Raw genomic sequence first — 24,636 nt, 5'->3', positions numbered from 1 at the left:
CATCCCTGACTCAGCCCTCTCTCTTACTTCACCCCTCTTTCTTCACCCCTCTTTCGAGACGACTCATGACGAAACGAAAAGAAAGGCGAGCCGACGTGCCAGCCCCTCTGCTGAAACGCATTTTATCCGTATCCGGGTCATATCTTCAGGCGACCTCGACTCGGACTTCAATCACACCATTCCTCCGCGTGATTCGCGCTGACTCTCGCAAGCCACACAACTTCAGACGGCGTCATCGCAACTCCTACCTTCTGTCTGACCCGAGTCAACGCCATTTACCGGAGACGCTCTGCTTCTCTAGCTGCCGACTGCTGCCGACGTTGCTTGGGCAGGCATCTAGCAAGATGTTGAAGCAACCGTCCATGCGTGTTGGAAGACCTCGCGACCACACCCTCCCACACGCCACAGGAGCCCGATGGCCTTTTGCCACCTTGACAGACTCGCCATCTTCTCAGCTCGTGTTCTTCTCTATCGGTTGGCCGTGCTCTTTTTGAACGTGCTCGTCAAGTGTTCGATACAGCGAGGCTCGTGGCCAAGATCGCTGCTGCTGTCATGATTGATACGATGCTTGATTCTGACGATTGTGCAACAAGCCTGACATCATCATACCAGAGTCTTCCGCCATCACCTGTACGCACTCTGTGTGTCGCCTTCTCGAGATTTGACTATTGCACACTAGGCATCCGTACATGGCAAATGTCGTACATGATCTTATCCCACCCGGGTTGCTGGGCGCATTCCTCAAGCCAGCTTCCTAACTCCTGCGTGACTCTAGGCAGGGACGCCCTTGGGCTTTTCTAGCGTCGCGGCGATCAGATTCACAGGGTCACGCTTCCGCCTACAGCGGCGGCGAGCCGAGAACCCAACAATCCGGGAGTAGGATCACACAAGACATCACCGCAGCGCGGCAGATGGCTATACCTGCGTGAAGAAGATCTTCTCTTCACACCGCACACCGCACACCGCACAGCGCGTACCGCACCCAATCATCAGGGGCCAGGGAAGCCCCAGCAAGAATTTCCGCAACAACATGCCGCTGCACGATGGGAGCTGGTGCTGCGAAGCACGCTATCTTGGGCAGTATCTGTCGAGTCGTCATGTAATCCAAGTCATACCCTCATAACTTACCTTTTGACCGCTGTCGGCGGTTTCTCGTCATCATTGACGGGCTTGAAACAACACATACGCAACACGACATCCTCCCAGAGCGACCACGCAGTGTCATCAGCCGCACATTAGGCGGCCAGATTCAGCTTGTTGTGTCACGATTCAGCAGTAGTGAGGTACGCATACCCCAACTCGGGTCGAAAAAAAAAGAAGAAAAAAAGAAACCCCCACGATGTCTGAGCACCCCTCGTGGTTCTCCGAGGTTGGTGTCGTCCGTACCTCCCGTGCACCCTTGCCCCCATTCCTCTGGGGTGCAACGCTCGGGTGACCAGGGTATTTCCGTGTGCGAGCAAGGGTTGACCTTTGCTAACGGCGACCGGTGAATCTTTGACAGGCAACGCTCCACCAGACTACCTCAAGCGTCTTCATGCCCTGCCTTGCTTAGTAGACCATCTTTCCTTACCTGGCGCGCAGGGGCGTTGGAGCTCCTGGATCTAGGTCAAGCAGCGCAACCTCTCCCCTCCCGGGTCCCCGGACGGCATCAACGTTGAAGCTACCTTAGACTGTCACCCAAGTACATCGCCATCTCAGCTGTCGATGAAGCTTATATCTACTGTCACTCGGCCACGTCTTCTCTAGCTGGGCACCTGTCACTCCCCCCTGGAACATCCTGCTTGGGCCGGCCGGTTGGCTGGCTGGGTAGCCCGTTAGACCCTTGCGGGATCGATGGGGACGCTCCCTTCCGTTATGGGCTGGTCCCTCTCTGCGTCTGCATTTGTACCGCAGGTGTTCATTACGACGAATCTTCAGCCTTTGGAGCGGTGAAGACTAGCTTTAGTCTAGACTCTGCACATCACGCCAACGTTCTTCAACATTTGCTCTTCTCGCCTCTGTCCATCTGTCCTCGCACCGGGGAGCCGTTCCGTCCACACCTCTTTCCTTGCGGGCTCCCCTTACACCTACCCACACACAATCAATTAGCCGGGATTCTGATATCCACATTTCTCTTGGAGGACCGCTGCACCGTCCAATGGACGTCCCCTGAAGGTAGCCCATGACACCCCAGCTTCTCCTTAATCAATGTGCCGAGTGGTCAACTGAAAGGACTTCGACCTTCTTGGGCGTTGGCGTTATCGCTCATCCTATTTTCCAATTTTTTTCTTCTTCCTCTTCGGGCCCGTTGCCAATCACTTGAGTCTCCCTGGCTCTGCCTAAATATCCGGCGTTCTCTCCTACATACCGACCGCCACTTGATTCTGCTTTCCCTTGCCTATCCCACCACACACGCACACACAAACACACGCACCCGCGCGCAGTCACATACACGCGCATACATACGCCTCAAGTCTCATCAGCAGGTCGCTCGTCCGGGCCAGCTTACTGAACAACACCCTCCATTTACTCCTCAAGGGGTCAACAGTGCGGCATAGGCCAGCTTTGTTTGTGCGACTCTAGCATAAGAAGCCCCTGACCAGCCTCAAGTATGCATTCCCATGGTCCATGGTCAAGCCCGCGCTTCCCCAGCTGCTTTCCCCTTGCAAATGGGAGAGAGGTGTTGCCAGCACCCGTGGCCTTTTGCAAGGCTGGCCTGCATGAGCTAATTCGGAACACAGACAGAGGAACCACGCGCAAGTGCAGCCACATCCCAGACTGTGAACCGCACGGCCCCGGCGAACAACGTTCGTCCAGTTCCCTGGTCCATCCCCGGAGAATTGCTAGACCGTCACACACTACCTACCTATACCGGCTCAACCAGCGTAGTCAGTCTGTACTTTGTAAGGCATAGCTTTAACCAAAGCAAAGGAATCAACTACACCACCACCACCACCACCACCACCACCATACAAGCTTCTGTCTAGACACTTGTAAGTACGCTACCATAAGCCACTTGGGCTCAGAAGAACCAGAAGACTTGTTCCTTGAGATCACCACTGTCGGTGCCGCTTTCTCTCTCTCTCTCTCACACACATCACACACACACACACACCCTCTCCCCTACCGCATTCAGGTCGGGGCGATTTCCGTCCATCACCTTGTCACCCCCCCTTGCACAACCGAGTGTACGGCATACTTACTGCGTGCACACAAAGCGTAGGAACACACGCTGCAGAACCTGGAACCCCCCCCCCCCCCCCCCCCCCACCCGCAACACCTGTATGGTTAACCAGCACCCCATCCCATCCTCCCATCCCATCCCATCCCAGCATTGCTTAACCAGACCGAACAGACCCAGGTACCACTGCCTACACCAAAGAAAGACCCCCAACAGCCCGTTAAACGCGTCTTCGACAGGACAGGTACGTGCTTTTCGTCTCTAATCTCCGTCTTCACTTTCCCTTCCCGACGGACGCGTAGAATCCTCTCCAGATTCCAGTCATATTTCCGACAGGCCCCCGAAATTGCATCTCAGGATGCATCATGTGAAGGCTTTGCTGTTCAGCCTGCCCACAACGGGCTCTCCATGACGCCCAAGCGCGTCCCTGTTTCAATTTCGGCAACGTCCCATGTTGCAGTCTGCGCATGAATTGGGCCTGCACAACGCAAAGTCAACACAACACACCTCCCCCTCCACCCCCCTTTCCCCTCTTCTTATGCCATGGGTCTCTCTCCTAGTATGATTGTCGTCAAGGGGGTGTGGGTGTGGTGGTTCACTGCGGCTCACCAGGACCCGGTCGCGTATTCTTGACGCGGTCGCATGAATGTGCTCCGATCAAGGTTGAGAAAACAAAACACTTAAGATGCTGACTTGAATCGATTTGCAGCGAGTTGGGATATCTTTGTTTCACAAAGTCGCCAAAATCGGACGTATCTGCCCAAGACTACAGGTTCTCGCCTGCTCGCGCCATCATCAGCGACGAACTGAGGTTCACCAAGCGCGACATCTGACCGCTTCACCTTGCCTCAAGGTGAGTTCACACAGCAAGCCCTTCCCAGTCTGCTTCCTCAGCCAGCCATCCAACACCCTTTCTCTGCGGATCTCCGTACCTCCTTGCCTACGCGTCCATCGGGCCAGATGATTTGATGGGAAAACCTTGAACCAGGCGGTCCAGGGGGGATTCACCAGAGGTTGGGTATCGGGCTGGGATATGTACATCTCGGCCATCCCACCCGTTGCATCGGGCTGGCTGGCATCGGACATCGAACATCCTCGTTGAGACGATCCTGGAGTCTGGCCGGAAACCTGGGAAGGCCTGGTTCAAGGTTCACTAGCTACAGATGGCAGATGCTAACCAGAGCGCGCACAGAAAACACTCGAAAGCAACTCATGACTGTCAGAGCCATGGTCCAGAACAGGCAGCCCTCTGGGGGCTACAAGCAGGAGCCTGACAATGTGAGTTCCTTTTTTCCATTTCTCGGATGTTGTCGCAGACGAACACCACTTGCGTCGTCGAAAAGCAGTGTACCTGCTTGTATCCACCATTCCCCCATTTCCTATCTCTGTGTTTATCTTGTTCGATTACTCGAGTCTTGCGGGAGCGCATAAGGATGCCTGCCTCAGTTTAAGCGACTGCTGGCTCGGTTTGCCTGAAGACTCGTCACTCGGCTATTTGCTTGGACGGCGGCGAGTCGTGACAGGCGGCAACCACGGACCCCGACTGAAGCTCTCGAGTGGGAGTCGCAGATGAGGTCAAACATGGTTTAGGGTTCGAGCTACGCGCATGGCTGGCGTCGACACGACGAAGAACCGGGATTTCTGGGATTTCCGTGGCTTCGAGAAGACGGCAACGCTGTCGCAAGCTTGTCCAGGTCAGGACTCCAAAAAAAGTCTGTGAGATTGGGGGCAGGGTGGCTCCTGTTTCACCAATGACCGGGGCTGTCGCACCCTTCATTGCATGAGTGGGCCCCCCGAGCATTTGAGTGTGTGCCACGACGCTATTCCCCATTTGCACCATTTCCTCCAAATTTCCACCCCCCCCCCCCCCCCCCCCCCCCCCTTCCTTTCTTCTTTTTTTCCCCTCCCTTTTTTCCTTTTCTTTTTCTCGCTGTCAATAAATTGGGGGAGCAGCAATTGGAGAGAGAAAGCGAGAATGAGTAGGTGAGTGCAGAGGTGGGCAGCAAGCCTAAACCAGTCAGGGTTGGGACAGGCCAAGGCCCCAGTGCTACCCAACCCGGCTTGAGCTCCAGGGGGCTGGTTGAAGTTTGGGGACATTTGGGAAAATGTTCCTCTGCAACTTGCCCCAGAGACATGCGAGCTGTTCTGCCCGAAGTGGGCAAGAACATTGGCTGTGGCCGAGTCTCCTTGGGGAGGAGGAACGGTGACATCTGATCCCGACACCCTCTCACCAGCTGGGAGGGATAAGGAACATTCTGAGAGCGAGAGAGGTGGCGCACATAGCAAGTCAAGAAATGGCTGGATTGTTGGAAATGAGGCACAAACACGGCGGCGCAAGGCAAAATAACGGCGGTCAACATCCCAACGGCTGGCTGGCTGCCCGGACTTGCCTAGATGCTTAGTGTTGTCTCGAGTACAACGGGTACCAGCCTTTCAGCTTCTTAGCCTCAGTGAGGCCCGGGCTCCCTGCGCTGTCTCGTCGTCGTTGGGCTCGTTCTCCACTTCCGCTCCTCACGTGGTCACGAAACGAAAAGTGAGAAGAGAGAGTCGCAAGTACCGTTCTCTCTACATCATCACGCCCGCGTCACAAGAAGAGAGAAACAAGAAAAGGACGGGAACAGAAAGATTCTGCTGGCCCGATGTAGAGAGCTTGTTCTAGGCGATGAGCTCTCGAGTTGCACGCGCGAGAGGAGGGAGTGTACGTACATCCTCTCAAGCCCTGGAGGCTGGCAAAGCAAGATGAAGATGAGGTGACGATTGTGGGGATCTGGAGGCGTCGGGGTGGGGTGAACGGCCCACCCCTCTCTTTCGCTCTCTGCCACTCACTCCTCCTACCCACCCACTATCTTTCTTGCTCGGTACCAGCAGCTTTTCCCAGTCATGGGTGGCTGAGCATAATGGAGAGGGGAGGGGTGGGTGGTTGTGGTGGTCGTGTCCTCAGCCGATGCATCCATCATCCTTTCGTTTGCCATAATGATTCGGAATCGGCTGCTTGTTGGGGGGTAAACATCTGCGACTGTCCATCCCTCTCCTGCTTTTTGATTGCGCCTTGTGCCTGGCGCGCCGGTACGAGAAAAGCTGTGGAGACTGCCTGAGTAGGTGTCTTTGCGCGGCGACAAGAGGCGAAGAGAAAGTCGTCCGCTCGCATGTTTCGACCCGCCCGCCAGCTCAACGAGAGTACAAGTAGAGTCGAGAGGAGAAGCCTAGTCTGTCCTGGCATCCACCCACACAACCGGTTGCCATTGTTCTCCCAAGGAGAAAACGGCGGCGAGGGTGGCATGTCTGCGCTAGGCTGGCTGTGATAGAGCCAAACCAACAGCGACGACCCCATCTCCTGATTCTTCTCTCTGGGCTGGCTGCTGGGATGAGGGGGGGGGGGAGAACAGACGAGCGTACCGGCGACCTCTCAACACGCTTGTCAGGCGCCTGTCAGAGTGAGTATTGAGTACGGCGCTCTCGCATTGCTGGCCGAAGCACGCTGCTCCGGGTTCCTGGTTGTCCCCTAGGACGTGGGTGATACATGGGGTTGTCGGCAAGGTCTCAAGTGTCCCAAGTGCCAGTGGGCATCCTCTTTCATTCCCAGTGCCAGCAGCAGCAGGCATAATGAGGCAGACCAGGAGTCTAGGGGAAGCATCAAGCGGGCAAGGGGCATGGGGGCTTGCTTGCAAGCGGCAGCGTGGACTTCAAGTCCCAGGTTTCCAAGAAGCTTCCACGCACAGGCGCTTCCTACCTCTCCACGCACTCACTCACATCTTTTCTCTCTCCCTCCCTCTTCCTCCCCGAGTCCTGGTTTCTCCGCCTAATGGTTCCCACACCGCCTTGCACCACACAAGTGCAGGGTGGCTAGGGCCAGGGGGGGTGGGAAGGTAAGGGAGTCGGGAACGGAAGTGGGGGAAGCTTTTTCTCTTCCAACGGGGCCCGGAAGCAGACAAGGTACGGCAGTAGACCGTCCAGTCAGATTTGCAGTCGTATTTGCAGTTACAGTTCAATCCTGTCTCCTCCAAGTGGATGTTAGGAGCCAATTCAGAACGAGAACCGACAGAGAGTGAGAGCAAACGAGAGAGAGAGAGAGGGCTCCCAGAAAGACAGGTGGAGAGACAAGCGGAGAGGGCACCCGACATCATCCCGGTAGTATCCTTGCCCGCTGGCTAGTCCCGGACGAGAGATGCCTGATTGGGCAGTTGCACCCAGCCCGGCCCTTCAAGTGGATGCCGCCATTGGTCATTCAATCTACCATGCTGGAAGCCCCTGTCACGTTTCTCCCATGCGCTGTCCCACACAACCGCCCCACCCAAGCCCCATTATTCAACTCATGCCTGCTTCCTTTTTCCCTTTCCCTACTCTCAATAACCACACACCCTGACCTCCCAACACCACTCCTTCGCCCTCTTGTTTTCACCGGCAAAGGAGAAATCGTCCAAGGGAAGATACCCAGGCCTTTTCCGCCGCAAGGCGTTCTATCCTCACACCTATTTCACTCTCCAGCCCCCCTCCCCTTTCTGTCGTATCCCATTTCCACACACACCCCTCTTTGCTGTGTCGGCTTCCTCACCCTCGTCGTCTATCCCCACCACCTCTCATCGATGACCTTCCTTCGTCCGGCCAATATCCACGCCTCCCCGGTCGTTATATCCCCTGTTCTTCCTCCCACGCGCCCCCTTCGTGCTCTGTGCCTCTGCAAGTCGCAGCAAGAGAAAAGCATCGAGAAGCTCTCCTCTGCCTTCTTGGCCTGCCGTCCTGCATCTAACCTGCGTTCGCCAACCGACGCGACTTCTCTTTCTACCTATCCGTACTCTCATATTCTCTCTCACCTTTCTCTGGTATGGTAGCGACCAACCGCTTGCTTTCCTATTCCTTTTCCTGCTTGCACAACTCGCCGCGGTAACCGGAAGAACTGCGCGCTCTAAGGACGTATGTGGATAACACTGATTGCATTTGCGTTTATCCTCTGTCCCTTTCTCTATGTCTATCTCTCTCTCTCTCTCTCTCTCTCTCTCTTTTCCGCTTCGCTGCTGCTTTGCTTGTCTGCTGCATTTTGCCCAAACTGCTTACTCTGTTCGTATCCTTCCCCCCTTCTCGTTGGCTTGTTTGTCTCGGCTGGCGCATTGCGAATACTTCGTTATTCATTCTTCAACCGGCAAACCTTCACATCCACCTCATTACACATCATCTCATCGATATACATACACATCACATACGGAAGATAGAGCCTGGCTTGGGGGTGTGTACAACCGCTACATGCTTCGTAGTCTCGCCTCCAATTTGCCCCACGGCTTTGGTAGCGTGCTTGCAAGGGCATTGCTGTTGGTATCGCCTTCTCCGATATCTCGCGCTCCTCTCATCCACTCACTCCTCACATCCCCTCACTGCGCCGCACCCTCGCGTCGCCCAAGGCATCAAGGTACCGTGCCATGATATCGCTCTTCAATACCCTGTATTGCCATACATTGCGTTCTCTCCTTACCCCGAACAAGAAGCGACAGCGGCGTCGTATCAAGCTCCACCGCGTTCGCGCTCCCCTGTTTCCTGTATCCTCTGCTTTTCGTCCGGCCCTGGCTCTTATTGCATCTGGTTCTTGACTCTCTCCCCTATCCCACTCATGGGCTGTGCTGCGGGTCGGTGCCGGTTCTGGATCTCTCCGCTACGTACTCTGGGACCTGCCTCGCTCTATCTCGAGTGGGAAGAGTTGGATGCAATACAGAGATGGCGAGTAAGAGAGAGAGAGAACAGTTCTCGTACCCATGCTATGGCCGCCTCCTGTCTCGACCCCGGCCCTCTCTGGTCCATCATGTCCCGAATCATTGTTCTCCATACCCGCACATCTCCCCATCATCATTACCCACACCAAATCCCACTCTGCCCCAATATTCAAATAGCTACCCTGCTCCTCTCATGTACCCTCACTCGTCCAATCCCCCCTCCTGCCCATATTCCTGCTGCACCCTCGCCCCGATCGCCATCTCTCCATCCTTCATACTCCCTTGTCGTCTCATTGTATCTCCTCCGGTGTCCCCAACTCTTTGCTTGGTGTTCTTGTTGCGTTCTTCAACTGCCGCAGGACCCAGCATTTCCCTCTATTCAACTCTACCTCACCCCCTCCTCTCCCTAGTCAAGAACACAGCCAGAGAGAGCCAGTCAGCCAGGTCCATTGCATCCTCGAAACTCGACGGGTTCTGTCGCAGTGCATACCTACCCTCTTATCCGAGCATTCATTCCTTTTCTTCGTCAACCGAAGTTGTTGCTTGAAAATCCAGGGGTAAAGCCAAGAAAAACCCCATCCTTACACACTCTGTCTGACTTCTGCCCTCTCACCCTCGTCTTTACGATCTGGCGGCGCTGTAGTACGCGCAACCTTGCATCTGGACCTGGCCTTCCGAAGAAAAAGAATCCCACTTTATATCAGAAAAGGGGTCCCAAACTGGGTCTAGCACGCCTCACCCGCGCAATCCTCGTCGATGGCTAGGAAGGAAAGCACAGGGGCTGCGAGGAACCACTTCTCATCACCCACCTGCACCTGCCCTGCACCTGGACTGCCTCCCCCCCCTCCTTCCTCTTGCCCCCCAGTCCCCTGACAATGTCAAGGTGCAAAAAATAAAAATACAGACGCGCCGCGCCCTGCCTTGCCTTGCTTTGTTTTTTTCCCTCGTCTTTCTGCTTGTTAACACTCAACTTTAATACGTCGAAGCGTTCTTGGATGAGGGACTAATGGGTCTTTTCTCTATGCAGCATCACCCCCACCATCAGCCCCAGGGTCAAGCACCTACTCAGCAGCAGCAACACCTGCAGCACCAGCAACATCCTCGACCCTCGAGCATCGTTCATCAACAGCATCATCCCCAGGCCCAGTCGCAGCAGCATCCCTCCTACGCCTCCGCTGGACATCCCATCGCGCCTGCCTACCAGCAGCAGAGCCAACCCACGAACCCCCAGCATTCCCAGGACGCTCTCCCATACTACGCCCATCCGAGTCCTTACAGCACCCCAGGCGCGACAAGCGGATACACATCCGCCGGTGAGTCTATCTCTTCCTCGTATGAGACGCGTGCGCAGACAGAGCGAGACGCGTTTTGTGGAATGGTTTCACCAAAAGACGTCCCAGCTGACCACGAGCCAACCGCTAGACCAATCCGACATGATGGCCGCCGCTCAAATGCCGAGACCACCTTACCCTCCCATGTCTTACCACACACCGCAGTCGAACTCGCCCGCGTCGGTAGCCTCTCCTTCTCAGCATGACCAGCACCGGAGCATCTACGGCCAGCCGCCGTCGCAGCCTCTCCAGCAGCACATGTACTACCAGACCCAGCAAGCGCACTATCCGTCGATGCAGGCACAACCTCAGCAGTCGCCTTACGCGCAACATGCCGCCCAGACCCACCAGTCCATGTCCTCGCAGCCCAACATGATGATGTCGGCGCAGTCTCAGCAGCAGCAGCAGCAGCAACAACAACAACACATGCCCCAGCATCCGTCGCAACACAATCAGGCCCAGATGTCCAACAGCCCGCGCGGCCAGATGAAGTCGGAGCCCCAGGTCCCGCTGCAGCTGCAGAAGCCCCAGACGACCCCCATGCAACACGCTCAGCACCCGCAGAACGGTGCCGCTCTCAACACTCCCACCGGATCGACCCCGGGAGGCGTCAACCCTAACGCGGCGCCCGGCCCCATTCCGGCTACCACGCCTTTGGTCGTCAGACAAGACCAGAATGGCGTTCAATGGATCGCGTTCGAGTACTCTCGCGACCGCGTCAAGATGGAATACACGATCCGTTGCGACGTCGAGTCTGTCAACACGGACGAGCTGTCGGCTGAGTTCAAGACGGAGAATTGCGTCTACCCCAGAGCTTGCTGCCCCAAGGATCAATACCGAGGCAACCGCCAAGTATACGAGACGGAGTGTAACACGGTCGGCTGGGCCCTCGCCCAGCTGAACCCTCCTCTGCGCGGCAAGCGTGGCCTCATCCAGCGCGCCGTGGACAGCTGGCGCAACAGCAACCAAGATCCTCGGCTTCGGAGCCGAAGAGTCCGCCGCATGGCCAAGATGAACACGCGGAAATCGGTTCAGGGAGGTCCTCACCCCGGTGCTCACATGGGCGGCCCCAGTCCGCCAGGGATGCCTCAAGGCCCGGGTGGCATGGGCCCCGCGGGTGCGTCAACCAAGATGCCTGGAATGAACATGGGTCATATGTCGCACGCCAACGCTCCGGGTGGAGGGGATGAAGTCGGTATGTTTCACCAGATGTGATTAAGAAGCCCTCCGCATCTGCAGCGTTTGCGAGCTCCCATCGTTGTTTGTTGATTGTCGTTGCATCGCACCGCACATATACGCACACTGCCCGGCACAATCCTCTCATCCCCTCAAAAAGATCGTTGATTATGTGATACCTTTCCCCTCCCTCCCTTCATCACCTGTCTGTCGGCCGTGCTCCAGAGCGACACGAGCTTTCATCACAAACACACACACATACCAATGTTTTTACCTCTGTGCCTTTATTACATTATTACTCTGCTAGTTGGTCAGAAGTCTCGGGAATGGGTTCGTTGCAGTATTGTCTTTTTTCTTTCTTGCGCCTGTTGTATAGCGCCCGGTTTTCGGTCGCCGCACCAAAGCAACTGCCACAAGATACAGCAAAGTTCGCCGCGGGTTGAGAGGGATTTCCTTTTCTCTACGGCACAGATCTGTACATTACCATAGTTGCTGCACGCTGTTGCTGTTGTTAGTCACTTGGCCCGAACTTGTCGGGCAACACGCGGTAAATCTCTTAGAAGAGGATGCCGGCAAAAAGTCGCATTGCTTCGCGTTTCTGGCACTCAACCCCTCCCTTCGCGTCCCTATCGCATGGTTTTCGTTGTCTCGTGAGAGATGACGACGGAAGACCAGGCCCTCATGCTACGGCACTCTTGTACCTCAGAAAAGCAAAACCCCCGCGTCTTCCCTTTGTTGTCTTGAGCGTTTCGCGTTGCCGTTGGCTCAAGTTGTCTGGGCTGTTGATCAAACATGTTTACCCCTCTCGCTCTCCGCTCGTCTGCATACGCCTTTCCGAAACCGGTTTCCAATATCCTTCACTGCAACGTTGGCTGACTTACCATGTGTGATTAGGTGATGGAGAGTACATGGACGAACACCACCACCACCACCAGGCCCCGGCCGGTCAGACGGGTGGAGACGACGTGCGGCAGTCACAGGTCTTCTCCGGCAGCTACGGCAGTCACGGCGGCTACCCGGCTCCCAGCTCCGGCTCGATGCCACACATGGGCAGCAGCTCTCACGGCGGCGCCGTCACTGCGCGTCGCCACAGCCGCAGCGACAACGGCGAGCCCGAGGACCTCTTCCCCAACATCCCGGAGGCCAAGAAACGCAAGTTCATTCTCGTCGAAGACAATGTCCGAGGCTCGCGTCTGCGTGTCAGAGTCACGCTTGACGGCGTCGACACCAAGGAGATACCCGACTCCTTCCGCAAGGGCGCCTCTGTCTTCCCCCGGTCGTACTTTCCGCGCGAGATGCAGAGCCCGCCGCCGTCGGCCACTGGCTCCAAGTTCTTCCAAGAGGATGCTGACGAAGAGGACGACGGTGTCGAGGAGACTGACGGCCGCGGCTCTCGCAGGGGCGCTGGTAATAGCAAGTCCATGGTCAAGGTTCCCATTGGCGAGAATACAGAGGGAGAGGTTGCCATTCCGCGCATGAGAAAGAGCGTCAGAGGCAAGGAGGTTCGGCTTAACGATCTCGGATACCGCATGGCGTGGCTGCAGAGCCGTGTCTTTGCGGGACGGACTGTGTTCCTCCAGAGAGCTCGTTAGTGTTCTAATCGCCCTGTTTGAAGAGTGAAGTGAGACGCTAACAGAAAACAGTGGATTGCTACCGCAACAAGACTCGGTCTGCCATTGAATCCATCATGCAGGATGTCAAGACGTTGGCACCTCACTACGAGACGCGCGTTGGCAAACGGAAGTGGAACGAGAGAATAAGGAAGGGTGAGGCCGAGGAGTAAACGCCACCCCGCCCTCCCCACCCCCCCCGCTGTCAACTTCCGCCCGAGTTCGCGAATACTACATTCGTCAGTGTTGGTTTCTCATTACGCACATTGCCGCATTGTTTCCCACGGACCTCATCATTCAGCATCATCGAAGCGAGTCCCACTCATCAAACCCGGCTCATACGTTTTTCAATGCTTGTTTCAAATCTCGTTTTCCGCGTATCGTAAATACCGACGTCTCACGACCACACAACAACACACGACAACCAAAAAGTCATAACATTCTTATTTTTCAGACGTGTTCAATCCTTCTAACAAGGATATCATATCAAGGAGAGCGAACCAAGTTTCTCTTGGGGTGATGACGTGGTGACGACTGTCTCTTTTTGGTGCTCACTCAATGAAGGATGAACGCCCTCCCCTCTTCTATTTGGAGGATGATGGAGTGGACACACGATTGAGGCTTTCAATTTGGTGTTTTCCATTTGTGCAGCAAGCAGCACACGGGCTTTGCTACGATGCCTCGGACCCCACGACAAAAAAAGACATGAGGCGGAATTCTGCTTTTCTTCTTTTCTTTCTTTCTTTCTTTCTTTCTTCTTCTCCGTTTCCGATTACAGACACCGTTGCGTTTCATTTCCATTCTTCATGTTCTGGGCTGGGCTTTTTCTGGTTTGCGGTAGTTCGTTTCCATGGCGAAGTAGACAGGGCAGGAGGAGGATGTGGGGTCAGTCTGCGACGCCTTTCTCAACTTCTCGGTACATTTTTCTACCTCTCTCCCCGTTTCCATGGCCGAAAGCCGGGAGGGAGGTGGTCGTTTCCCTCCCTATCTCATTGTGGCTCGCGCAAGAGTGATTGCATTGGTCATGGTTTGATTCTGAAAGGCGTCGAAGAGCGTACTTGCCGGTATGGAGAAATGTCTCCCCTCCCCTCGACGACGGCGGCGGCATCAAAGGGAAACGTGAATAGGACCTGATGCGGCCATGATTATTTCTTCTTCTTTAGGGAACGACGGTTCATAGATTTGGTAGTTAAGAATCACTTCTTTCAGTTTTTTCTTTTTGGAGAATTGGCGTTGCGATGCTCGGTGGCATCCATCTTGTGGATGTGTTTGTTTAGTGACATGTTTTAAGAAGAAACGTGGCGTTTGGACGTGGGCTCCTGCCCCAGGAAGCAGACATGACGTGCGTTACCTCAACACAAAATGCTCAGTGTTCACTTTCAGACATATTCATGTATATATGTATATATATATATATATGTGTGTGTGTGTGTGTGTGTGTGTGTGTGTGTGTGTATCGTAGCTCCATGGTACAATACCGTCTATGCCTTGTCCTCGCCCTCGGCAACATCCTTGGGCGCTCTGTCCCCCCTCTGGAACACGAACAGGGCTTCGTCTTTGCCGGCGAAGCTTGGCAGCGGGATCTGAACGACCTTCTTCCACGAGGGCTGCTCCCGCCTCATGTACTCGTCAACGGTCATGTTGCGGAAGGCGGTGTAGCCGTTGCGGTTTTGGGTACCGACGACGGCGAAGGTGTCGCCGGCGTAGGCGTCGACGAGGCCGCGGGTAAAGGAGCCCTCAGTGCCGCCGGCGACGCCGCCGCCGACGACGGGGTAGACGAGGAGGAGGACGAGATCCTTGCCGTGGTCGCGGGCGCGCAGGAAAGCGACGCCGTCGGAGACGAGGGTGTCGGGGACCCAGTTGACGCGCCACTCGGACTGCATGTTGTCGACGGGGTGGACTTGAAGGCCGTAGGCGCGGAGCATGTGGGACCAGTAGCCGTTGCCGGAGCCGATGTCGGCGACGGCACGGCCGGCGGCGAGGGTCCTGAGGACGACGAGGGCCTCGTGGGTGGGCGTGGCGCAGCCGAAGTGGTGCATGAAGATGGGGAGCACGTGATGGCTCTGGAGGTGATCCCCCTGGGCCCAGGGGAGCGGGCCGCACCACTCGAGGTTGCGGCAGGACCAGGCCCAGAAGTCGAGGTAGGGGTTCGGCGGCAGGGAGGCGGGCTTCTTGGACTTGGGGACGGCGAGGAGGGCGGCGAGGGCCGGGTGGACGTAGCGGCGGGCGAGGAGGTGGTCGGCGACGCGGGAGCGGACGGAGGACTTTTTGGCGTTTGCGCGGAAGGAGGACAGTGCGGAGGAGGTTTGGGTCGCGGGGGAGAAGATCTGGGTGTAGGCGTCGATGTCGAGGCGTGGCGGGGGGTCGAGCTTGCGGGTGTTAGTCCGGGGGGGTGTTTTTGACTGGGGGGTGTTTTTGTCTGAGGGGTGACTGAGGAAGAGGAGGATAGGATAGATGTAGGGGGCCTTATTAGACGAGGAGAGTATAGGAGTCACGGGAAGATGAGATGTTGAAGAGAGAAAGGATGTATGAGAAGAGGCGGGTTAGGTGAATACGAAAAAAAGAAGGAAAAACCCTCTCCCCCCCCCCCCCCCGTCATTTTGTGAGAGGATGGATGTCTGATGTGATGATTCTCGGATACATGAAGCAAACATGGGGTCACGAAGTGCGCTCCGGGACTAAACGGGACGAAAGGGAGGAGGGTATGAAATCAGACGCACCGGCTTCCCCTCGTCGTCGCGGTACCAGGCGTGCAGGCCGTTGACGCCGCCCATGGCGACGACGCGCTGGACCTCGGCGAGGCGGACGGCGGTCATGGCGTGGTAGACGTAGGTGTCGGCGGCGGGGAGGTTGAAGGAGACGACGGTAGCGCCGTAGAGGTCGTCCCTGGCGAGGAGCTCGTTGGCCCTCTCGCGGCGGGCGGCGTCGGCGGCGTACTCGTCCGGGCGGAAGGTCGGGCTGCCGACGCAGTAGGTGAAGGGCGCGGCCGCGGCGGCAGCGGCGCCGCTCTTTGGGGTCTTTTTTGCGGGCATTGCCGGCGAGTGATGCGGATGCACTGGATTGTTGTGAGCCAGGGTGAGGTTTCTTTCCTTGATACGATTGGTTTTTTCGAAAAAGGTTATTTCTTTATTGAGAATGAGGGTGAGTGATATACCTACCTTAGTACACTTTGGGGTTGTGTCGGGCTCGTAGGCGGGACTGTAGGGGAAGCGTTGCTGAAAAGGGATGCCGCTCGACTTCACACGGGCAGATTTCGGAGGGGGGACGGGGGGGGGGGGGACGGAGAGGATGCGCCTCTGATCCTGGTCGTCAGCGCTGGTACCGAGTTTTTCGGGGCCGTGTTTCTCGGAGCGGACGGATGTCGTCATGGCGGGTTTTGGTCTGCCCCGTCCACCTTTTCCGGTCTGTGCCGGAGATGTGCCGGAGGGGGTGTGTCAGGTACAGTGCTATTATGGTTCTAATGCCGCTATGCGCACTGTAAAAGACATCATCCAACTCCACTCTCCACTTCTGGGAAATAACAGCTGCTGCCAAACAGTGCGACAGTGTCCAAACTTGCCTCTTTTTCGCTGCTGTGGAATTCATTCCTCTCAACGCTCTGTTCAGATTACAATGGAAATCCCCTCTTGCTCCAACTCTCTCCCCAAAGGCCATTGTTTGCATTACTCGTCTACTTTTTCCCTTTCTTTCTTTTGATCTGTCGGTACAGCACACAACCACACCCCGTATGCCGGGATTCCGGGGTTCAGATCTGTGCTCCGGCCTCCCAGGTTCTCCGCGCATGTCGAGGCGGAGAAATGCGGAGGAACATGCGGATACAGCTGCACTGCTTATTTCGTGTGGCCTGTTTTTTATTTTTATTTTTATTTTTTGCTCGCTCCGGCATGGCTCATCCGGCGCAAAGAAGCCCGTCGCCCGTCGCCGGTTCCTCTCAGCCGGCTCTCGACCGTGCTTGGAAGGGCGATTTCGCTGGAACAATCCTTGGCCTTCAGCCGCGAGGTCTGCCGACTTGAGCCGTTGGCAACAACAGCTTGTCCGCCGCCCCCCCCCCCCCCCCCCCCATAACCTCCATCACCGTATCATGATGTCGAGACCTGTACGGATGTACACGTTACTCAACGACTCGGAACTCGGAGCAGACACGAGTTCCTCGATATACCTGTACCTGTAGACCTCCTCCCCCGACACCGCACAACGTTCATCCGGTCTCTCGGGAATTGCCCGCACCAAACTCCAGCAATCCTTGACTGTCCCGGCCTCCATCTACCGACTCTCCCCCTACTCCCCCACATCACCCAACCCCAAATCCCCAAAGGCGCCAGGGTAGGGCCGATTGTGCGGGACGGTTGCGGGGTAGGACAACCCAGGCCATTGGACCGGGCCTGGTTCGTTCTGTCAAGCATTGCATTGTTTTCTCTCCGCGGCAGGTCGGTCGTCGTCGAAAAAAATTCGCCCCAAGCTTGGCAAACCGCCGCAATGCGTTCAATTACAGCACCCGGCGACAACGACACGACACGGCCGCTTCGAACTGCTCCTTAGCTCTGGTCAGTGACGTAACCCGCTACAAACTAGCTCGTATGCTACCCCGGCCCGCCCTGGTCTCGTGGCTCAATACCGGGATCACCACTCTCGAGCCTCGGTGGACTTCATCTCCAGCATGGAGTCCGACCTTGGAGCCAATATCCGACCTTCTTCCGCCCCCCACTGCTCTTGAAGTACATAATGCCCGCGGTTCGCCGTCGTTTGCGGCTCTAGAGGTGGTGGTGTGAGCTGCAGCGTACGCCCGTCAAGCATCGTCGGTACTCATAGCCTCCTCTCGCCCCCCCCCCCCCCCGAAAACAACATGGCCCGACTCAGTCTGCTCGCCGCCCTCTCCACGGCCTGTGCCACGGCATCCGCCCTCATCCCGAGGCAGGTCGTCCCGGACAACACCACCACCGGCGCCGCTCCCACCGTCGACCTCAAGAACGGCTCCTACCATGGCGTCTACAGCTCCTCCTACGGCCAGGACATGTTCCTCGGCATCCCGTACGCCCAACCCCCCGTGGCCGATTTGCGCTTCCGCCCGCCCCAGCCTCTGAACTCCTCTTGGAACGGCACCCGCAACGCCACCGAGTACTCCCCGCTGTGCTTCGGCTACGGCAGCGACACCTGGGTTCTGGGCAACCACGTGTCTGAGGACTGCCTCACCATCAACGTCGTCCGCCCCCACGGCGTCGCCGCCGATGCGAAGTTGCCCGTCGCCCTCTGGATCCACGGAGGCGGCCTGACCAACGGCGGCAGCGCCGACCCCCGCTACAACCTCTCCTTCATCGTCGAGCAGGGCGTCCGCATGGGCACCCCCTTCGTCGCCGCCAGCATCAACTACCGCCTGCACGCCTGGGGTTTCCTGTGGAGCGACGAGGTCAAGGCCGAAGGCGCCGGCAACCTCGGCTTCCGCGACCAGCGCCTCGCCATGCACTGGGTCAACGAGAACATCGCCGCCTTCGGCGGCGATCCGGAGCAGGTGACCCTCTGGAGCGAGAGCGCCGGCTCCCGCAGCGTGGCCTCGCAGATGCTGGCCTACGGCGGCCGCGACGACGGCCTCTACCGCGCCGCCATCCTGCAGAGCGGCACCGGCCTCGGCACCGACTTTGGCGAGGTCCCGTCCACCGCCACCACGTGGCAGGACTACTACGCCACCATCGTGAACAAGACCAACTGCACGTCCGCCGCCAGCACCCTCGACTGCCTTCGCGGCGTGTCGACCTGGGACCTGAGCGACGTCTTCAACTCCACCGCGAACCCCTCCTTCACTGGCGTCGTCGACGGCGACTTCCTCGAGGCCGCCCGCCACGAGCTCGTCAACGAGGGCAGGTTCACCCGCGTCCCGCTCCTCATCGGCGCCAACACGGACGAGGGCACCCAGTTCGGCACCAAGGGCATCAACACCACCGACCAGTGGCGCGCCTACCTGGCCTCGGGCGGCGCCAACAACGTCACCATCGAGGTCCTCTCGGCGCTGTACCCGGACATCCCGCGCCTCGGCACGCCGGCGACGCTCGAGGGCCGCCCGACGGGGGAGTACGCCTCGTACGGCTCCATGTGGAAGCGCGTCAACGCCTTCGCGGGCGACCGGGCGCAGCACGGCCCGCGGCGCTTCTTCGCGCGCCACTGGGCCGCCGCGAACCAGACCGTGTACTCGTACAACTTCAACGTGCTTGTCAACGGCATGTCGCCGGCCGAGGGCGTCAACCACTTCCAGGAGGTGGCCTTTGTCTTCAACAACACGGACGGCCTGGGCTACGAGACGGCCGTCGCCGAGAACCCGTTCGAGGGCAAGCCCGAGACCTACAAGGAGCTGGCCAACGTCATGTCGCGCATGTGGGTCGCCTTCATCACCAAGGGCGACCCGAACCGGAACGGCGTGTCCAACGTGACGTGGCCCGTGTACGACGCCGAGAACCCTGAGATCATCGGCTTCGACGCCAACGTCACGTCGCTGGCGCACGTCCAGCCGGACACCTACCGCACGGAGCAGATTGAGTATTTGATCCAGAAGCTGTGGTCGTGAGTGGCGGTTGCTGTCGTGGAAGTCGTTACTTGAGAAGAAGATGAAATAAGAAGAACATAATAGTTAAATAAGTAAGAAAAGCATTAACAAACCAAGAGTTTGGAGTCCAACCAGTTCAGTTCGCGTGTTCGGTCTGTCAATTATGAGAGCAACCACTTTTATTAATGAAGCAAAGAAAACAAAAGCACTAAACACTACGTCTGACTACCTAGCTATTTTTTTTCCCTTCAACGCAGCGTTATCGGTCTGTTGCGTCCAATCTATCTAGGTCAAACTACTCCCCCCCCGAACTCACGGTACTCCGTCCGTATTAAATGACCGACATGACTCCCCATTTGCGAACACCATTGCACCCCTGGACTACTAAGCAAATCGTAAGAAAGACAAGGCACCATAAACAGACGACGTTCGTGATTCAAACGGCAGTGACGGCGGGCGGGACGTCCTCGAGACCGTCAGGGCCACGGAAGCCACGGTGGTCGGTGGTCGGGCCCAGCCAGCCCGTGTAGCTGAAGCTGCTGGTGACGGCGGGCTGGGGTTCCTCGAGACCCTCGGGACCGCGGAAGCCGCGTTGGTCGGTGGACGGGTTCAGGTAGTAGGTCGGGACGTAACTGGGCTCCGCGGTGACGGTGACGGTGACGACGCTGGCCCCGGCGGTGGTCGAGGGATACGGGCAGGAGGACGGGGACGAGCCGGAGACGGAAACCGTACTGGTGACGAGAGTGGAGGTGGTTGCCGGACGGACGGTGATGGTCCTGATGTTGGAGTCGTTGCCGGAGGTGGTTGGGGCGGAAGTGGTGGGCTGGGAGGCGGTAGACGACCCGGTGACGCTTCCGGAGGAGGACTTGGCCGAGCCGGTCTTCCACCAGCAGCTCGGTCTCCGGGTGCGGGTGCAGCGGCGGCTGCTGCTGCTGTGCGTGGTCGCCTCGGTCGACTGCGCCGCCGGGAGGAGGTCCCGGCCGGCGAGGGTGGCGTTGGCCTGGTACTCGAGAATGGCCGAGGAGGAGACGACGACGGTGGTGGTGGTGCGGGCGGAGGCGGTGGCGGCCTCGGTTTCCTGGGGCTTCTTGGGCCCGCGGGGGTTCTTGACGCGGATCATCTTTGCGGCGCGGATCTTCTTGGGACCGCGGGGCGGGCGCGGGACGCCGCCGGTCGGGGTGCAGGATACCGAGGCGGTGGCGGCCACGGTCGGCGCGGCCTCGACCCTCATCTCCTTGTCCTTCTTCTTGTCCTTGGCCTCCTCCTCGGGGATGAAGACGGTGGGCCGGGGGATCACGGGCCAGAGCTCGGGGGTCCTGGTCTTCCTCTTGGTCTTCTTGTCGTCATCGTGCTCCAGGTCGCGGGGGACGGGCTGGGCGGCAGACTGCGAGGACGAGAGGGAGCTGCTGGTGATGGTGAGGGTCGGCGAGGTGGGGGTGGCGGTCAAGGCCAGCGTGTGGGTGGCGTTTGAGGCCGACTGGATGTGGTAGGTGGTGGTCGCTTCCGACAGGGTCGGGAGCGTAGGTGGGACGCGGAACCTCCTCACGGAGCGGGAGCAGTTGGGTTCGCGGCCGATCGGTGGCAGGGGTCTGGTGGTGGAGGCGCGGGAGTTCGAACCCGCAGCCGAGGCCGAGGCCGAGACCGATGCGGAAGTCGTGACCACGCTGTAGGCCGTGGCAGAGGCTGATGCGCCATGCAGAGTGATGAGGGACTCGGCTGCGGCCAGGGATCCGGCGAGAGCCAGAAGAAGGCCGTTCACAACGGCAGTTGTGTCTCTCATCTTGGAGTGTTTTCCGTCACTAGGATCCCAGAAGAGGCGAGTGAGGATGATGATAGGAAAGGAAAAGAAAGAAGAGAGAGATACGTCGGTCATCATGGGGTCTTATGTATTCCTTGGCCGGCGCGGTGTGGAAGCCGTTTGTTCTATGAAGGTGCTCAAGGTCGTGGTTGTAGGTTTGCCTTTCTCGAGACCCCTCCACCATGGGCACGATGTGAGGCTGGAGGGCGGCAAAAGGTCCAGAGCGTGGCCGTATACTACCTACCCCCGCGGGGAACGCCATGAAATGCGCACACTGTCCACATATTTCCTTGGTCCAGCGCAAGAAGAACGAAGTCGGGTAGCCCAGGAGCAAGATGTGAGGCGTATATGGCTCTTCATCAGCCGGGTTGTGGCGGACAGGACGCGGCATTTGCGTCTTCGACTGTGGGGTGAGAGAACGTTAACGTTCTTGAATAGGAACCTGGAGTGTGTTTTTGGGCGCTCTTCGAGGTCAATGGTCCGAAGAGGCGCAAGATATCTCACGTCTGAACGGGCCAACCGTTTGTCAAGCTGTTGCGCGTGTTTTGAGCCACCATTGTGGACGGTTTACTTACCCTTCGTAACGGGACAACACGGTCAGAGATCAACCCTCACAAGACGAACGAATCAGCCTCTTCGAAGCTCACACGCGCCCCGCTGATGCTTCGCTCACCAAGGTTGGACGATGCTGCGAGGGGCCCGAGGGGGAGGACTTACACTTACTTACACACTGGGATTCCGCCATCCAGTCCGCTGAGGGCTATCTAGGTGTAAACCCAAACGGTCCAGCTGCCGGCCGTGTCACGGGAGAGAGAGAGTTTACGCATGTAGACAACCGCAGGAGAACGGTAAGTTGTTTCTTTGCCAGACATTGAGGTTCACTCGTGACGGGGCGCGGCGAGAGCTTGTGCCCACTTCGCAACCGACCTTTGCGGTGTTCGACGTCACAGCAGGCGCCCTCTTTGATGAGATGGCCGACAGGTTTCTCACCCCCTCTGGAATGTGAGTTTGGTGGGCAAGATATGGGGGACGATGGGGAAAGAAGTCTTCCAAAGGCAACCGGTGGAGCGAAGTACGTGAAGGTCGTCGTCAGGGTCTGGGAAGGAGAAAAAGGGGCACAGCAGAAGGTGGCACGCCGCTTGTTCACCAGAAGGTCTGTAAGAATGTCATTCCATACGATTCCAATCCCCTGAGAACGGAGAGGAGGAGAAATGATGCCGGGACGCCAACGGCCACATACCAACTCAGGGTGAACGAACGCTATCCACACCTCTACGAGCCCACCGGAGACCTTGGTGGTGTCTGTTGCCTGGTGCCCACCTGGGGAGCCAGCCACCCCTTTGGATGAAACCAACCGCCAGCACAGGAAACAACGAGGTTATGGTACATGGACGGATTCTCGTTCGGAAGGAAGCATCACCTGGAGGGGACGCCCCCAGGCCACCTGGCCGAGTTGACATCGAGCCAGCAAAAACCCCTCGGGGCTTTTTGTATAGGGCCGGCTGTTCGGTTCGTAGAACGTGCAGTCGTCATCCCTTACCTTTTTTTTTTTTTTTTGCTTTCTTCATTTTTGTCGACTCTCTTTTTTCTCCTCCTTTTTGTTAACGTCTCCAAGTCATCATAGTCAGTCTCTGTATCTATTGTATAATAAACAAGCAAACCTAGTTTTTTTCTATTTAAACCCCCCCCCCCTCTGCAAGTTCTTATGCGTAGTTCTAATCAGCGTATGAATTAGTAGTAGGCGAAGGCTGTAGTGTTTTTTTTTGCAGTGCGCAGACAGCCGAGGCAACAAGAGAAAGGAGAGAGACGGACGCAGCCGGAAGGCAAACCTGCATATGTAACCAGTTATCTAACAACAGGAAGCAGTGTCATCGTCTAATCCGTACAGGCTGCATTCTTGTACAAGACATGACTACTAGTGGACGATGAGCCATATAAAGGTGCCATCTCTTAGGACGCCTTGCAGCAGAGGAGGGGGAAACACACGGATAGATAGACGAGTGCGTCGAACGTTCTCTTTTATACATTTGCGTTGCCCACTGACGCAAACCAACCCAGAAAGTTCATTCTAGTTTTGCAGGAACAACCCCCCACCCCCTTCAAGTAAGCGAGCCTATATACAGTAAAAGGGAGAAATGGGATAAGGTAAGTAGAAGAGAGCTGCCTAACTAACACCTTATACATCATCATCGTCACCATCATTCTCACTATACCTTTACATTCGTCTACAAGAAACACAACCTTCTCCTACGCAAGCTCGCGCAACCCATCCCCTCGCGACTCATACCCCCACACGTCATTCGCAACAACGGGAGCTAAAAGCGCAAAACCAGAGGGCTCCGTTCCATTCACGTCAAGAAAAAAAAGAAGAAAAAAGACATCAACTCCCGAGTCCATGATGGCAAACAACTGAAATCCCCAACCCAAATGCCCCCCCCCCCCCCACCCACCGCCAGCCAGACCCTGTCACGCGGCTCCACCATCTACATAGCCCCCACTAGGTGAACAAAAACCACAACAGGAAAATCCGATATGGTGTAGTGGCCAACATGATGCCCTCTCATCTCCTTCGAGAGGTTAGGCATAGCCCCGAGTTCGATTCTCGGTTTCGGAAGCAATTGTTCTTTTTGTATTTTTCTTCCTTCTTTCTTTCTTGTTCCTCAATTGTTTTTCTCTTTTTCTCATGACGTTTCGTTGTTGATATTCAGATCTCATCTTGCAATCTTGTAGAGTTCCTTTTCTTGTTTTTTTTGTTCAGCCGGGTCGACTGTGTCCAGGTTGACCTCCCTAAAGAGAGCCTCTCCACGATGGGCCCTCTCACACGCGCGTCCAGCCATCCTCCCACCCGCGCTCAATGTATTTCCGCCAAAAGAAACCCAGTCTTCATTGGGCCTGTCCATCCCACCCAAAACCCGAGACGGCCTCGTCATCTTCCCTTCAAACGTTCCCACCCCCTAGCGCCGTCAAGCTCCGCCCTCACTCCATTTCACATAAACCCCCCGCAATGTCACTCGCTCCTGCAAGCTAAGCAAGCGTCGTGTGGTGTTCGCGCGGACCCAAGTCCGGTTCACGTTAACCCCCATCGCAACGGCCGCACGAGACCACTTACACTGGGTCGCCCCGTCCTACTGCAGGTGTTCGTCTCGTCTCCATGCGCACAAAGAGAGTCAGGCAAGGGCGGGTTATCCAAACGCCTTGTGTTCATGACCTTTATATTGCCTTGGTAGCCCGCTAGCTTTTCTCTTTCTTTTCCCTTGCCGATGGAAATCATAAATACCTCCCAGCTCCTCCTCCCACGACTTAGTGTAAAACGTGCCTTCCCAGAGGCCC

At 57.0% G+C, this 24,636-nt stretch overlaps 4 protein-coding genes across 4 annotated transcripts; 2 read left to right on the top strand and 2 right to left on the bottom strand.

Annotated features, from left to right (window-relative positions):
• Positions 1 to 9,880: 9,880 nt before the first annotated feature.
• CDEST_08344 (uncharacterized protein) lies at positions 9,881 to 13,149 on the top strand (the record flags this gene model as incomplete). Its single annotated transcript, XM_062924503.1, has 4 exons — positions 9,881 to 10,172; positions 10,282 to 11,385; positions 12,261 to 12,953; positions 13,010 to 13,149. The coding sequence occupies 4 exons, from the start codon at positions 9,881 to 9,883 to the stop codon at positions 13,147 to 13,149; spliced, it is 2,229 nt and encodes a 742-aa protein (XP_062780554.1).
• A 1,308-nt stretch (positions 13,150 to 14,457) lies between these two features.
• On the bottom strand, positions 14,458 to 16,344 carry CDEST_08343 (Putative S-adenosyl-L-methionine-dependent methyltransferase superfamily; the record flags this gene model as incomplete). The annotated part of the gene is made up of 3 exons (XM_062924502.1): positions 14,458 to 15,345; positions 15,697 to 16,065; positions 16,135 to 16,344. The coding sequence occupies 3 exons, from the start codon at positions 16,342 to 16,344 to the stop codon at positions 14,458 to 14,460; spliced, it is 1,467 nt and encodes a 488-aa protein (XP_062780553.1).
• A 1,080-nt stretch (positions 16,345 to 17,424) lies between these two features.
• Positions 17,425 to 19,605, top strand: CDEST_08342 (Putative carboxylesterase, type B, carboxylesterase type B, alpha/Beta hydrolase). The gene has a single exon (XM_062924501.1). It carries the CDS (start codon positions 17,820 to 17,822, stop codon positions 19,527 to 19,529), a length of 1,710 nt encoding a protein of 569 aa, XP_062780552.1. The 5' UTR covers positions 17,425 to 17,819; the 3' UTR covers positions 19,530 to 19,605.
• Positions 19,606 to 19,944: 339 nt separating this feature from the next.
• On the bottom strand, positions 19,945 to 21,288 carry CDEST_08341 (uncharacterized protein; the record flags this gene model as incomplete). Its single annotated transcript, XM_062924500.1, has 1 exon — positions 19,945 to 21,288. One exon carries the CDS (start codon positions 21,286 to 21,288, stop codon positions 19,945 to 19,947), a length of 1,344 nt encoding a protein of 447 aa, XP_062780551.1.
• Positions 21,289 to 24,636: the final 3,348 nt, after the last annotated feature.

This window comes from Colletotrichum destructivum, chromosome 5 (assembly GCF_034447905.1).
Source record: "Colletotrichum destructivum chromosome 5, complete sequence".
In the NCBI taxonomy this organism is placed as follows: Eukaryota; Fungi; Ascomycota; class Sordariomycetes; order Glomerellales; family Glomerellaceae; genus Colletotrichum; species Colletotrichum destructivum.
The sequence above is the reverse complement of the archived record's forward strand: the minus strand, read 5'-3'. Positions and strand labels throughout refer to the sequence as shown.